The sequence below is a fragment of the Heteronotia binoei genome, chromosome 1, assembly GCF_032191835.1.
Source record: "Heteronotia binoei isolate CCM8104 ecotype False Entrance Well chromosome 1, APGP_CSIRO_Hbin_v1, whole genome shotgun sequence".
Classification (NCBI taxonomy): domain Eukaryota; kingdom Metazoa; phylum Chordata; class Lepidosauria; order Squamata; family Gekkonidae; genus Heteronotia; species Heteronotia binoei.
Genome location: NC_083223.1, coordinates 21,710,691 through 21,725,033, shown reverse-complemented (window position 1 = coordinate 21,725,033; position 14,343 = coordinate 21,710,691). Strand labels below are relative to the sequence as shown.

At 46.8% G+C, this 14,343-nt stretch overlaps 1 protein-coding gene across 1 annotated transcript in view; it reads left to right on the top strand.

The window, feature by feature from the left end:
• MLPH (melanophilin) overlaps nt 1–14,343 on the top strand; it is a 103,676-nt gene that overhangs the window by 52,237 nt on the left and 37,096 nt on the right. Inside the window, exon 9 of the mRNA XM_060232163.1 lies at nt 4,215–4,378. Coding sequence (XP_060088146.1) covers nt 4,215–4,378 — 164 coding nt within the window. The remainder of the gene's footprint in view (nt 1–4,214; nt 4,379–14,343) is intronic.

Genomic DNA, 14,343 nt, shown 5'->3' with positions numbered 1-14,343 from the left:
CTCAAAGTGCCATTCTTGTTTACAGCATTTTTGCAAGGAAGCAGCACTTAGCATAGACTAAATAACAGGTGGTAGGCATAATCAACACACGAGAAAGGGAAGAATTAACCCCATGGTGGCAAGGGTACTTGACACCTAGTGCACCTCCTGCAGCTCAGCCAGGCTGCTCATTTGATAATAATAATAATTTTTAATTTGTATCCCGCCCTCCCCGCCGAAGCAGGCTCATTTAATGGTCAAGTCCCTCATCTTCTCCAGTTCATTTGAAAAATTGCTTGAGGGACCCTTGGGAACAGCGTAGGATGGTGCATGAGGGACGGGAATGCAGCTTGAAGAGCCAATATGTAGAAGTCCTTTAAGATCTCTCTAGCACCCCCCACAAAAATGCTGTTTTGGACCCAGCCTGTTGTTTATCCTTTGCTATAGAAAATAATGAATTTCTCTCCAGTTTCACAACAGAGCCTCTGAGAAGCAAGGTTTCTAAAGGGGAGTTGAGCGCAGCAAAACAGAAAACCCTAAATGGGAATGCCTCGGCACTAAACACCCTTTCTAGAGACAAAAGAACATCCCCTGAAATAATAAATAGAATTGCAAGAGAGAAGAAATCTGTATTCATGGAATGTTTACCCGGGGGCCTCCCCATTTGGGCGGCCTACCACTTCACACAGCTTGTTCCTGGAGATTTGGGAGTGGAGACTGGGGAGGTTGCAGTTTAGAAAGGGGAGGGACCTCAGTGCTGCATTTTACCATAGAGTCAGAGTTTTTTGTTTAGAAAAAGCCCAGCAGGAACTATTTGCATACTAGGCCACACCCTCTGATGTCACCATTGTTTCACACAGGACTTTTTAATAGAAAAAGGCCAAGCAGGAACTCATTTGCATATTAGGCCACACCCCTGACACCATGCCACCTGGAACTGTGTTCCTGCTCAGAAAAAGCCCTGCGTAGGGTCCACCCTCCAAAGCAGCCATTTTCTCCAGGGGAAACTGATCTCTATAGTCTGGAAATCAGTTGTAATTCTGGGAGGTTTCCTGAGCCCACCTGGAGGCTGGCAACACAAACTGGAAGCAAGATTCGAACCTGGTTGAGTGGAGGGGCTTCTTAAGAAAAATGAAGATATTTGCTACTTGCTATTTCTTTAATTCTTGCTTTTTAAATTTCCTTCAATTGTGCCCCGCCTTTTCAATCAGAACAGCTAGGCAATTGCCTAGGGCACCAACCTTCTGGGGTGTCTAATTGGGCGCCTCCATGTGACTCGGTGATGTCATCAGTGCAGGGTGGGCACCAGGAGTTAGCCTTGCCTAGGGTGCCAGACAGGCTAGGGCCAGCCCTGGCTGTGTGTTTCAAGGACTACAGGGGGGCAGAAAGGGACTCTCCCCCCTCCCCTTCTCAGTCCAAATGCTTGAGGTCACAATTTATATTAGCTGGAGGAGCAGCTTAACCTGACCCAGTAGGCTGCCACAGTCGCACTAAAGAGAAGGATTGTTCTTGCTGAATTTTCTTCCATGTGGGGAGGGAGGTAAACCATTTTTCTTTGACTGTGGGAGGCTCACCGAACCTCGGAGAAACCCTGACCTCTGGCCCACCCTTCCTTGGCACTCCCTGTGTTCCGAAAGTATGCCCTCAAGTCATCGTAACAAAGCACACAACCAAATTGATTCCCAAGCAGAGGCCTGCAATCTCTGCAGCCATCAGTTGCTGGTACTCAATGATCCACGTTGATTAGGCCCATTCAGCTTGGCATAGGACGTCATCTATTGGAGTAGGCCTCTTGCCTTGTTCTTATTTTTCCATTGTTCAGCAGAGGGACTCATTTTGAGTGAACTTGTCATTGTTAAATTTTCTGTGCACATTTGTCTTGACAATGAATCCCAAGCCAATTATCCTCAGAAGTCTTTCCTGTGTAATAGGATTCAGCCCTTTACAGGTACTATAAATGTGTTGCAAATGAGATTATCGAAAACCAAATTATCCCTAATGTGGTTTCTTCCTAGGATAATGGGGGAAAAGTGCATCGTGCAGAGATTAGACTTCAGCAGTCTTTCAAATGTTATTCGATGTGTTCTAAATTCATCGGAAGGCTTTACTTGGTAGATTCCGCCCAGATACAAACTACAGTTGAAGTACTTTAGAAGATACAGAGGGAGAGCTCTTTAAGGAGTTTCAGAAACCTTCCAGTCCTCTTTTTTGCCCAGGCTTATAACAATTAGAGTGATTCACAGACATTCTCACATTTTGACATATTACTGTTTTATTGCTTCCTCATACTCATGCTACCTAGGTCAAAGGTTTGCTCAATTTGTAATTGGAAGTTAAATTTGTACCATTTTGCATTCTAAACCACTGCCTACCAGCTATATTTAGCTCTGCTCACTGTACCTGATTCCTCATCAGATGAAATGTGCTTGGAGCACACGAAAGCTTACGTTCTGAATAAAAACTTTTTTTGCCTTAAAGGTGCAATTTGACTCTACTTTGTTCTTCCAGTTCAGTGACAGAGGCTCAAATAGTAGTTCCATAGAGGAGGCCCTGCTAAAAGAGCTTCAAAATAAAGGTCTGAACTGAGCTTCAGAATAAGCTGTGTGGTGCCGCATCAGTTCCTGTCAAACCAGACTGAACAGTTGCCTCTCAACAAACAGCATTTGTGGAAAGATGTTTGGGAAGTGCAGTAGTTAGGGCAGATGTTTTGCTTTCAGAATATCCCAGGTCCCATCCTTGGTATCTCCAGGGCTGAGAAAGAAGTGGGAGAATTCCTTACAGTGAAGGGCTATATCTAGACCCATATAAAACAGCTGCCCATGCTGAAAACCCTTCTCAGATTTTCAGGAAGGTGTTGCCTTACTTACGAAAGCCTGCAGTTTGCTCCCTTCCAACTTACACGGCCGTACAGCTCTGCTGCCAAAAGGTAGTTTGAGAAAAACGTAATATTCTTTCATTTGTAACCCATCGATGGGTCTGAAGGGCATTTGAACCGGGAAAACCATAATTTTTTTTTGCCAGCCCTTTCAACGTTGGCTTGACTGAGTTCAAAGGTATTTGAAAAACATTCTGCGTCTGTAACCACATACAGTCCACATTTGGACGCCACATTTCTTTGGACAACATCTCTTTTAAGACACAAGCTGTCATGCGGCCCACCCAAAACACTATAACCTCCTTTGGAGAGTGACTGAGATCAAGCACTCTCTCTCCCCTCCACACACACACACACACACACACTTTTCCTGCTTAGTTGAACTCCCCGGCTAGACCAAATGCTTCCATGAGCCCTGAAAACTATCGGAGTATTTCCATGGTTAATTATGTGTCATTTTAAAAGTCTCAGCTGTATAGCAACACAAATGCAGAGAACGGGTCAGACATGTTTTCGGTCATATTGGATGTAAGGACTCAGACTAATGGGTATAAACTACAACAAAGGAGATTTTGTCCAAATTTGAGGAGGACATTCCTGACAGTGAGGTGTATTTGACACTGAAGCAATCTCCCTCATGAGGTGGTAGACTCTTCCTTGTTGGAGGTTTTAAAGTATTGATCAGATGCCTGTTGGTTGGGGATATTATAGTTCCTGCATTGGTACAGGGTTGGACTTGATGACGCTGGTAGTCCCTTCCCACTCTGAGATTAAATGAAATAAAATAAATTTGCCTTTACTCTCATTAAGTTTCTTGTAAGAATGCAACTTTGCTGTATGGCAGCTTTCATTTCTACAAATGCAGTCCAGTGCAGACTTGCTCCAGTGTAGGGTCATAGATGTCAGTGGGTTTAAACTGGAGTAACTTATCATAGGATTGCAGTGTAAATCTTTTTAATGTTGCGCAGTACGGTAGAAGGTTAGATATTTGCTCTGAAACAACAGGTAACAGTTCTGAATTCCAGAAGGATTGTTTTGTATCCTGAGTCAACTTCTATTGGCGTTATTATTGTAAGCTGCCTTGAACCAAGAGGAAGGGTAGGAAGTAAATGTTTTAGTCAGGACCTTTATTGTAGGAAAAAACCCCAGCATGAACTTGCATATTAAGCCACACCTCCTGATGTCACCATTGTTTCACACAGGGCTTTTTTGTAGAAAAAGCCCTGCAGGAACTCATCTGCATATTAGGCCATACGCTCTGATACCAAGCCAGCCAGAACTGAATTCCTGTGCATTCCTGCTCAAAAAAAGCCCTGGTTTTAATAAATGAATAATAAACAAGTTTGTTCTGTTTCCAAAGGCAAGCCATGGAATGAGCAGCAGCGATCCCCGTATTCTGCTGACATGGACACTTCTGATGAAGATACGAAGGGAGCCCCAAAATACCTAGCCCACCAGCTGCATCACCCAAAACGCAGGAGCCGGGCTTCATCCCAGGAGACCATAAATCCCTCTGGAAATCAGGTACATCAGGGATGAGATGCCTTCCTGACCATATAGCTAATATTCTGTTACCTTTTGAAGTCTGAGTCCTAGAAATGAGAGTACTTTGTGGCCCATACTCTAGTATTACATCTGAAAGTGGCACAAAGAAACTGAGAATGAGAAAAAAGGAATTGTAAAAGGTCCAGTGTGTTCAAGACAAGCATTTGGAACAGACATTTCTCAGTGTTCTGGTTATGGAGGGAATACATGATACAAAACAGGCAAATTTTCAGCTTTTTTGAGTTTTTCACAGAGTTCTTATCTGAACAGAAACAAAAAGCATCTGCTTTTCAGCTACATAAGGAGAAAACTGTTAGGCACTTCTGGCCAAGAACTGGATGATAACATCGTGTAAGTGTGATACAGTTCACTGATTGACATAAGTTTATGGGAAGATGTTTGATGACATCAACAGTTCTCTTTTTTGGGGGGGAGGGGTGGTGCCTTAATGTAAATTTGTTGTGGATTTTAATTCCAAATCACTGTAAAATTTAGCTTTGTTTTGAAGAACTGAGCTGGGTGCACAGCTTGAAATCTGATCCCAGAAGTTCCCATTGCTGCCCTCCTGGCTGAAAGCAGGCAAAGGAGAGCACGCTTCGCTCCTCAGAACTCTTTAGTACAATTTTGTTTTGGCCACAGCTTAACGGAAAGGGAGGAGATGAGAAATGAAATCTGAAGAAGACATTTTTGATCCAGCTATAGTCTTTTGGAGTTGATTCAAATTTCTAAAGTGGTCTCTGCTACAGGTTCAAGAACCTTTGGGGCTGCTTCTGTGTCTCTGACAATTGATGACCATTGGAGATGACCTGGGGATTGGCAAACCTAAGGCTGGCACGGGGGGGGCGAGGTAATGAGACAGTATCACACACTTCACCACCACTGTGATCAGACCCATTATCCAGCACAACGTTGTGGAGGGACACAGAAACATTGTGCTCTGTTGTGCTTCTGAATTTCCCAGGAAATGAAGCAGGCCACAACTCTTCATCTGAACTGGCTCAACCAGGGAACACAAAACACCTAATAGTGAAGAACAGACCCTGCCCCTTCTGTTCCTTTTCTCACAGAAAAACACACTGTAGCTAATTTATCTTTCCTTTTTAACAGTCCGGCTGTTTTTTCTTCAACAACAATAGATGAATCCTCCCCTCCCCTTCCCCTACTGCACCGATTGTTACAGAAATTCCCACCTTTTTGAAGACTATCCCTTTCACTGCCTTTTACTGTTTTCTGTTGACCAATGGGTTGAAATTAAATCAGAAGAGCTTCTGGCTCAACATTAGGAAGAATTGTTTAAATTTTATGTTTGATTAATTGTTGGAAGCCGCCCTGAGCCATTCGTGGGAAGGGCGGGATATAAATCTCGAATAAATAAAAATAAATAAACTTCCTGAGAGTTAGAGTGGTTCCTCAATGGAACAGGCTTCCTCAGGAGGTGGTGGGCTCTCCTGCCTTGGTGGTTTTTAAACAGAGGCTAGATGGCCATCTGACAGTGATGAAGATCCTGTGAATTTAGGGGAAGGTATTTGTGAGTTTCCTGCATTGTGCAGGGGGTTGGACTAGATGACCCTGGAGGTCCCTTCCAGCTCTATTATTCTATGACCTCGTGGCTCTGTCTGGAAAGTGGACTCAGCTAGTGCTTTGGATAAGATAAAATCGGGGGTGGGGGGAAGAACCTTTGCTTCAAAATCTCTTCTGCTTCATCCACCTCCTCTAAGTTTCCAAGGCCCTTGGTCACAATGACATTTCACTCTTCAGTGATACCAAATGGAAGCAAGAAGATTTCCTTTTTTCTCTCCTTTTCTTAGTGTACAGAAAAGGAGATTCATCCTTCTTCCTCAAAGGTTACACGTCAGTCTTTATTACAGACCACTAAAAACCAGAAAAAAATACTATTATAGAATTAATTAGCTATATAAAATCTCAGCATATAGCATCCATCCTAGTATATCTTACAGTTTAGGAGCTAGGTTCTGAGTAGATTATACACAGGATGATATCTCAATCTCAGCCCATGATATCTAAATCCGTGTAAGTCAGTGATCTGAGAAGAGTGAAACACTGCATAGGACAGTACTGCACACTCATCTAGCTGATAAAGGGATGGAGAGACTTCCCATCATTCCCGCCTGTTCTGTGTGTCCCCCACCCCAGAGGAGGCTGGAACTATTGACTGAGGGAGGCCCCACAAGAGGACTTTGGGATACTGTCATGCAGGGGTTTTTTTGTAGAAAAATAGGTGGTGGAGCTCATTAGCATAGCTCATTAGCATATGCCACCCCCCACCAGCCAAAAGCAACCCACCACAAGAAAGAAGAGCCCTGGTTGAGCGAGGCCTGCTTGGGCTGCCTAGAGATCCAGCCAGCCCAAGCAGGCTTTGCTCACCTGGGGCTCTCTTTGGCCAACCCCTCCCCCAGTCAAAAGGCTAGCAAGACACCTGCCACCCAAAATCACATAAGAAGTGGAGAAAGAGTGGTGCAGGCTTCTGCAGGGGTTAATGAGGGCTGCTGGGGGTGTGGCAAAGCTCCTGGTGGCTGGCTGGCTGCCCACTCTCCTAATCCAGAGATTGTTATGCGGCTGCACCTACTATTCAATGGACAAGGTAGGTAGATGGCGGGGAGGAGGGGGAACCCTCAGAAAGGTTCAGGAGCTGCGCTCCTGTGAGCTCCTGCTGAATTCAAGGCCTGCTGTCATGGCTGAAGAAAGAAGTGAAGTTTGCAAGTATTTGTGGGGGCAGTTTCCACTCTGCTGGAAGGTTCCCTCAGCCAGTACACACAGGAGGCTCTGAGTCTGCTGGGATTCTTACACAGAAGCAAGAGATGCAGGCTGGCAAGAGGGATAATCTCACTAAATCAAGAGAGCCGGCCAGCCAGCAGGCTAAAGAGAGTCTCTATCTGAATCCTAACATGGGGGCATCAGGACTCAGTGCAGAGCTGGGGGCGGGGAGAGACTGCCTTCTTCAGCCAGGCATGTAGCCACAGAGAGGGATGATGAGGAGAACCCAGGCAGGGGAGGTGCTTAAATAGAGTTGGGATGCCAACTCGCCCACAGGAGGCTGAAGTTGGTTCCTTATTCCCAGTTCCTTATTCATTCCTTATTCGTGAATGCAAGCAAAAACACTGAGGAGGGTTTGAAACCTCTGAACCCCAAATAAGGTCTGGACCCCCATATATTATACAACCCCATGTCCATGTGACTGCTCTTCGAGAAGACATGTGCTGCGTCATGGTCCAATGAGCGGTTCTCGTGCCAGCTGCTCCAAAACAAGGTGCCCCCAGGACTGTCAAGTTTGCAGATTCAATAACGAGTCGATGTAGATGCAAAGAAACTAGTTTATTGATACTGTGTACTTGTGGCCTAAGCCAAGGCTTGAAAAGACTGAAGACATACAGTAGATACATTGCATATAAAGAGGACTTCAAAGGCATTCCTACAGGCAGGGAAATTGTGCAGGGGACATTCACACATAGATGTTACAAATACATTCTCATGCTGATTAGGTGTACTGGCCTTGATTCTTTTCAGGCTCCGTTCTCTCCCCCAGGCCTGAGCTGAGAAGGTTCAGATAAGACTTTTCACACATCACCATTTCAAAGCAGGGAGATTCTCTAAGGAAGGGAGGGGGGAACAGGAGAAGGGGTGCTAGCAGCATTTGTTTATACTTTGGTTCTACCCATCCTGCTCTTTGGTTGAGCCAGAGTTAAAGCCAGACTTGACAAGGACACTCAAACAGGCAGACACTGGGGCCAGGCTGTACCACAAAATAATATTTGGACCACCCCAAGAGATGCATCCCCACGCTCGGGACACTGTCCCCTGCAAGAAGGCATGCAGTGCTGCCCAGTCCAAACAATGGTTCCTGTTCCATAAGCTTCCATTGGGAGTGCCACCTAGAAGCCTCTGTTCCAAAGGAGATTTCAATAAGGAAAGTGTGAGAAAGGGAGATGTTTCTATTACTTGCATTTCTTAACATAAAAGAGATACATAGTAGTAACTCGTGACTCAAATTGCATCTGTATGATCTTTGAACTCGTGACTTAAATTGCATCTGTATGATCTTCATTGTGGTCTCTGTGCAGTCCCACACATGGGTCTTGTCACAGGCAACGGATCCATACCTCAGAGTCTCCAATAGCTCGCCTAGAGTGTTTTTTGGCGCGCTTTCGGCTCGCCCTGGAGAGCAGGCATCTACTGCGCATGCCTGGAGCAAGCGGGAGGCGCCATTCCCACTCAGTTTCTTCCTTTCCACCGCCCGGACAACACCTACCTTGCTGCATTCCTCTCTCCTCAGCTCATCTTCTCCTGTTTGGTATCGTATTCCTCCTTTTTCTCTTATCTCCTTTATTCTATCATTTTTCGTACTTATAATTTTTTTTTTTAAAAAAAGCCCTTGTTTCTGCGCTTTCCTTTCCCTGTTTTTCTCCCCTCCCTCCCCTCCCTTGTCCGGAGCATATGGAAGGGAAATTACTTTCAAAAAGTGTTGGAGGTGTGGATCTAAAATCCCTACTTCACACGGACATCTGTACTGTCTTTTCTGCTTGGGTGAAGCTCATCAGGTAGATACTTGCCCTCATTGCGCCAACTTCGGTAAACAGGCACAAAAAAATCAAGCGGCCAGACTTCAAAGATTCCTGCTCGAAAAATCTCTTTGGGCTATGCCCAGCTGTGATTCGCCGCCTCCCCCACACTGAGCAGGAGATTTGGCTTCGTCGGCTGCTCCTCAACTCCATAAAAAGCATAAGTCCGACAAGAGACCATCCAAGCACTCCAACACCGGCCACAAGGCTTCGAAGAAGTCTTGCCATACCAATCCGTCGGCCTCGGCTCCGAAGAAATCTCGTGATCCGACAAGGTTGACTCCGACGACTTCCCCAAGGGCTACCACTTTGACCACTATAGCGACATCGATGGCGTCGGTTTCCACACACTTGGCTCCGATTCAACCTCTTGTTCCACCAGAGCTTTCGGCCCCCTCCAATGTTATCTCCGACATACCTCATCTCACTCCTCTCTCCCCAGCTGCAGTTGAGGTTATACCGGTCCGATCTCGTTTGCCCTCGGTCCATAGCGTGGTGCCGTTCGACATCCTCGAACCCGACCCCCGTTCGGATCCAACTTTCTCTCAGAAGCATCCCCGGTCTTTGCTACAGGCTGGATCCTTTCGAGACATTGGAGTCTCTCCTCTCTACATAGTCGTCGACACAGGTTTCCATCCAACATGTCTGATCTCGCTCACTAGTTCGACGTCGTGATTTCCACTCGCGCTCTCCAGTCTACTGTGAGTACCAGGACTATTACCAGAGGGGTCGATATGAATATTCACTCTCCAGATCGCCATCTCCCAGACACCGCCGGGTTTACCATCGCTACTCCTTTTCCCTCTGGGATGAGGGTTTCCATCGCTCTCGGTACCATGAATTTGAGGTCGCGTCCCACAGCCGTGATGTATCAACACCTCGAATCCGTGACTTCGAAACTCCTTGGTACTGTGAGCCCTCTGGAACCCGAGACGCGGAGTATCTCTCTTCTCAAGACTGTGAAGCCCTTCGAGTCCATGAACTTCTTTGGTACCAAGAATCTTTTATACCCCGCACAGCTTCCGCCACCATATCTTCTGCTCCGGCCACGACTTCTACATCGGCCATGACTTCGACTGCCTTACAAGTACAGTCTAAACCTTCCGAGGAAAGTGCATCCGCATGTGCACCTACCAAACCTCTGATCTCTCCCACAACCGAGGAATCCCAATCCGACGGGGACAGCTCCGGCTCTTCTGACTCCGAAGATCCTCCTGGCTCTCCTGCCTCAGATTCCACACATCCAGCCCGTCTTTCTCCATCAGATGGTTCAAAGGCCTACCTTAATCTGATTATTACCATGGCTAAAGCCTTGAATGTTACTCTTCCTTCTGACTCACCCAAGGTTTCTGACATAGTCCACGATCTGGTTCAGGTGGATTTCCCAACGGGGTCACTCCTACCTATGTTGCCAGTGCACTTGGAGGGGCTGTGTGAGGCCTGGGACAAACCTGCTTCGATTCCACCTACCTCGAAACGCTTTGACTCCCTGTACAGAGTACACGCTCCTGATACTAAATTTTTAAACTCCCATCTTGCTCCAAACTCTATCATCATGCAGTCAGCAACTAAAGCCAAACCATCCAGACATCCTACTCCTCCTGATCATAAGGGCCGGAAGTTGGACACCTTGGCTCACAAGATTTACAACCTTGCCTCTACTAATTCCAAACTTAACAATTACCTGGCTTATTTTTCTGCATATACATTTAATCTCGCCAACCAATTTACTCCTCTCATTCCTTCTCTGCCTGAAACTTCCCAGAGAGTCGCATCCAACTTAGTCTCTGAGCTCTCACGATTTTCAAAACAGCAGGTTAACACCATCAGACATGCCGTTTCCTGCTCATCTAGAGTTTTCGTTTCATTGGTGGCACTGCGTCGACACGCTTGGCTAAGATCCACGAACCTGCAACCCGATATCAAACAAAAAATGGAAGACCTACCTATTGATGGCCTTGGCCTCTTTCATGCATCCACTGATGAAGTCCTCACTTCGGTGGATGACAGCCGCAAGAAGCGCCTTGGAGTCTCTCAGCCAGCTTCTCAGCAGTTCAATCAACCCAAGTCTGGATACCATCTTTTCAGAGGCGTCAACACTCTCCTAAGCAATCCGATTACTGGAAGAGGAACCCCCCCCCCAGCAAAAGCAACCCTTTCAACAGAAGCCATGCTCTCAGCAGACAAAGAAGTCTTCTCAGCCAGCCAAGCAGTCTCTTTGACTCCCCTCTGTATCTCACCCAACAGCTGAATCCCTGCTATCAAACACGTCTTTTCCCGTTCTACCCAACCTGGAGCTCAATCACCACAGACTCTTGGGTGCTCACCATAATCCGCCTAGGTTACGCAATCGAGTTTGTTTTGCCACCTCCCAGCCACTACTTCACTGTTACTCCACCATCCCCTCATCTCAAACAAGAGATTCTGGACTTGCTCCAAAAAATGCCATAGAACCTGTTCCTCCTCACCATTGGGGGACAGGTTTCTACTCACGATATTTCCTGGTGCCCAAGAGGAACGGGGGCAAGCAACCCATTCTGGATCTCAGGAGACTAAACAAGCGGATAGTCCACAAGAAATTCAGAATGATCTCCGTCCAATCCATCCTTCCCCTAATTCCGCAGGATTCCTGGATGGCATCCCTGGATCTCCAGGGCGCTTATTTCCATGTGACCATCAGACCTCAGCACCGCAAATATCTTCGCTTTGCCATGGGACAACATCACTTCCAGTATTGATCCCTCCCGTTCCGGCTGTTTACCGCCCCGAGAGTGTTTACGAAATGCATGGCAGTGGTCACAGCTGCCCTGCGTCTTCGCAACATTCCAGTGTTCCCATACATAGACTACTGGTTACTCATTGCTCCCACAGCACATCAACTGGCGAAGAATCTCAAAACAACACTCTCTTCTCGCCTCCCTGGGCTTGTGTGTGAATGCTTCCAAATCTCACCTCACCCCAACTCAGGACCTACAGTTTATAGGTGCTCGTCTCTGCACATCTCCTCATCTCGTTTTTCTTCCCAGGGATCGTGCCCACACCATTCTGTCCCTGGCCCAGGAGGTCATACATACCACAATGCAACCTGCAATCACCATCCAACGTCTTCTGGGCCTCATGGCCGCAACAACCTCGGTTCTTTGATTCGCAAGACTGCACATGCAGCCTCTCCAGCTTTGGTTTGTTCGTGCCTACTATCCACACGTACAACCACAGAATACCATTCTCACTGTACCTCAGAGGGTTCGGCTCTCCCTTGTCTGGTGGAGAGTACCAGACAATTTACTTTGCGGAATGCCCTTTGTTCTTCCTCCTCCATCTGTCATCGTGACTATAGATGCCTCCAAGTGGGGATGGGGAGCCCACTTAGAGGACAAGACTGTCAGGGGTCTATGGACTGCGCCCGAGAGGGCTATGTACATAAACTGCCTAGAACTCATAGCCGTTCACAGGGCTCTTCAATCGTTCCTTCTGTCTGTAATCAACCGACATGTCCAGATCACAACCAACAATATGGCCACAGTTTTCTATGTGAACAAGCAGGGCGGTACCAGATCTATCCATCTGTGCTGCATAGCCATACTTCTTTGGGAATGGTGCATCAAAAACAGCATCTACCTGACTGCCGTTCACATTCCAGGGACAGAAGATGTCTTGGCCGATTCTCTCAGCAGGATTCGCATAGATGACCACGAATGGTCCCTCAATCCACGCTACTTGCATCGCATCTTTGCATGCTTCGGGACTCCAAGAGTAGATGTTTTTGCTACGAAGGACAACTTGAAATGCCCTCTCTTTTATATCAGGAGAGGCAACGATGCTTTCCTCCAAAGCTGGAGGGGTCCTCTTCATTATTTTTTTCCACCAACCCCTCTAATTACCTGATCTCTACTCAAAATTGTTTGCGACGGTTCAGACTGCATACTGATAGTGCCATAGTGGCCACGGTGGTTCACGAGACTCCTTCACGAGACACTTATCGCCGCCTCCCCCTGGCAGACTACCTCCTCACCCAGAATCATGGCCAGGTATGGCACCACAACCCCCAAATTCTAGGATTTACAGCTTGGAGAATTTGGCCACATCTTTACCACCTAGAGTAGCGGAAGTTATCCTGAATGCCAGAAAACCTTCTACCAGACGCTCATACCAGTGCAAGTGGAAGCGCTTCTGCTCCTTCGCATCCTCTCAACAACTTGATCCACAGTCTGTACCTCTCCCTTCGATCCTGGAATACCTGCTGTCTCTACAGGTGTTGGGTCTCAGTTATTCTTCTTTAAAGGTTCACCTTTCAGCCATTTCTGCTTTCCATGAGCCTATTGACGGTCAGACTGTTTTCTCTCATAGACTGTCCAAATCATTCCTTAAGGGCATGTTGCACCTTCACCCTCCTATCAAACTGATTGTGCCAGTTTGGAGTTTGTCGTTAGTTCTTGCACAACATATGAAACCCCCGTTTGAACCCTTGGCCACAGTGGACCTTAATCTTCTCTCTTGGAAGACTGCCCTGTTGGTTGCTCTCACTTCTGGCAAGCGGGCCAGTGACTTATGTGCCTTCCGCTCTGACCCACCGTATACAGTTTTTAATAGGAACAAAGTGGTCTTGAGAGCGGATCCTGCTTTCTTACCCAAGGTTGTATCGAAATTTCATCTTTCAACTTCTACTTCGTTGCCCACGTTTTTTCCTAATCCTAAGGACTCTGGACAAAGAGCTCTACACACCCTCGATGTCAGAAGAGCTTTGTCTTTTTACCTCTCTCATACACAACCGTTCTATAAGGACCCTAACTCATTTGTGGCCTATGGCAATCCTCAAAGAGGACGCAAAATTTCTACCTGGAGGCTCTCTAAGTGGGTATCCATTGCAATCCGGTTGTGTTATGAAGTTGCTAAGCAACCTTTACCTGAAGGCCTTAAGGCTCACTCGAGTAGAGCAGTCTCGACCTCCTCGGCCTTCCTGGAGGGCGTCTCCTTAGAGGACGTCTGTGCTGCTGCATCATGGTCCTCACCATCCACGTTCGTCTCACACTATGCCTTGGACATTCGTGCCAGATGGGACGCCTCCTTTGGCTAAGCGGTCCTCAGGTCCATCTTCCACTGAAATCATTCCAGGTGAGTGCATGCATACATTGTAAATATGAAGATTTTTTTTCTTGCCAGCACCCACCTTCCTTTTGACTTTTAGCTTGCTAGTCACCCATGTGTGGGACTGCACAGAGACCACGATGAAGATAAACAGGTTGCTTACCTGTAACTGATGATCTTCGAGTTGTCATCTGTGCAGTCACACATGCCCACCCAGCCTTCCCCTCTGCTGGCTTTTTCTGCCTTGGTTTTTACCTTTGTAGACTGTCAGTAGCGGCTGGA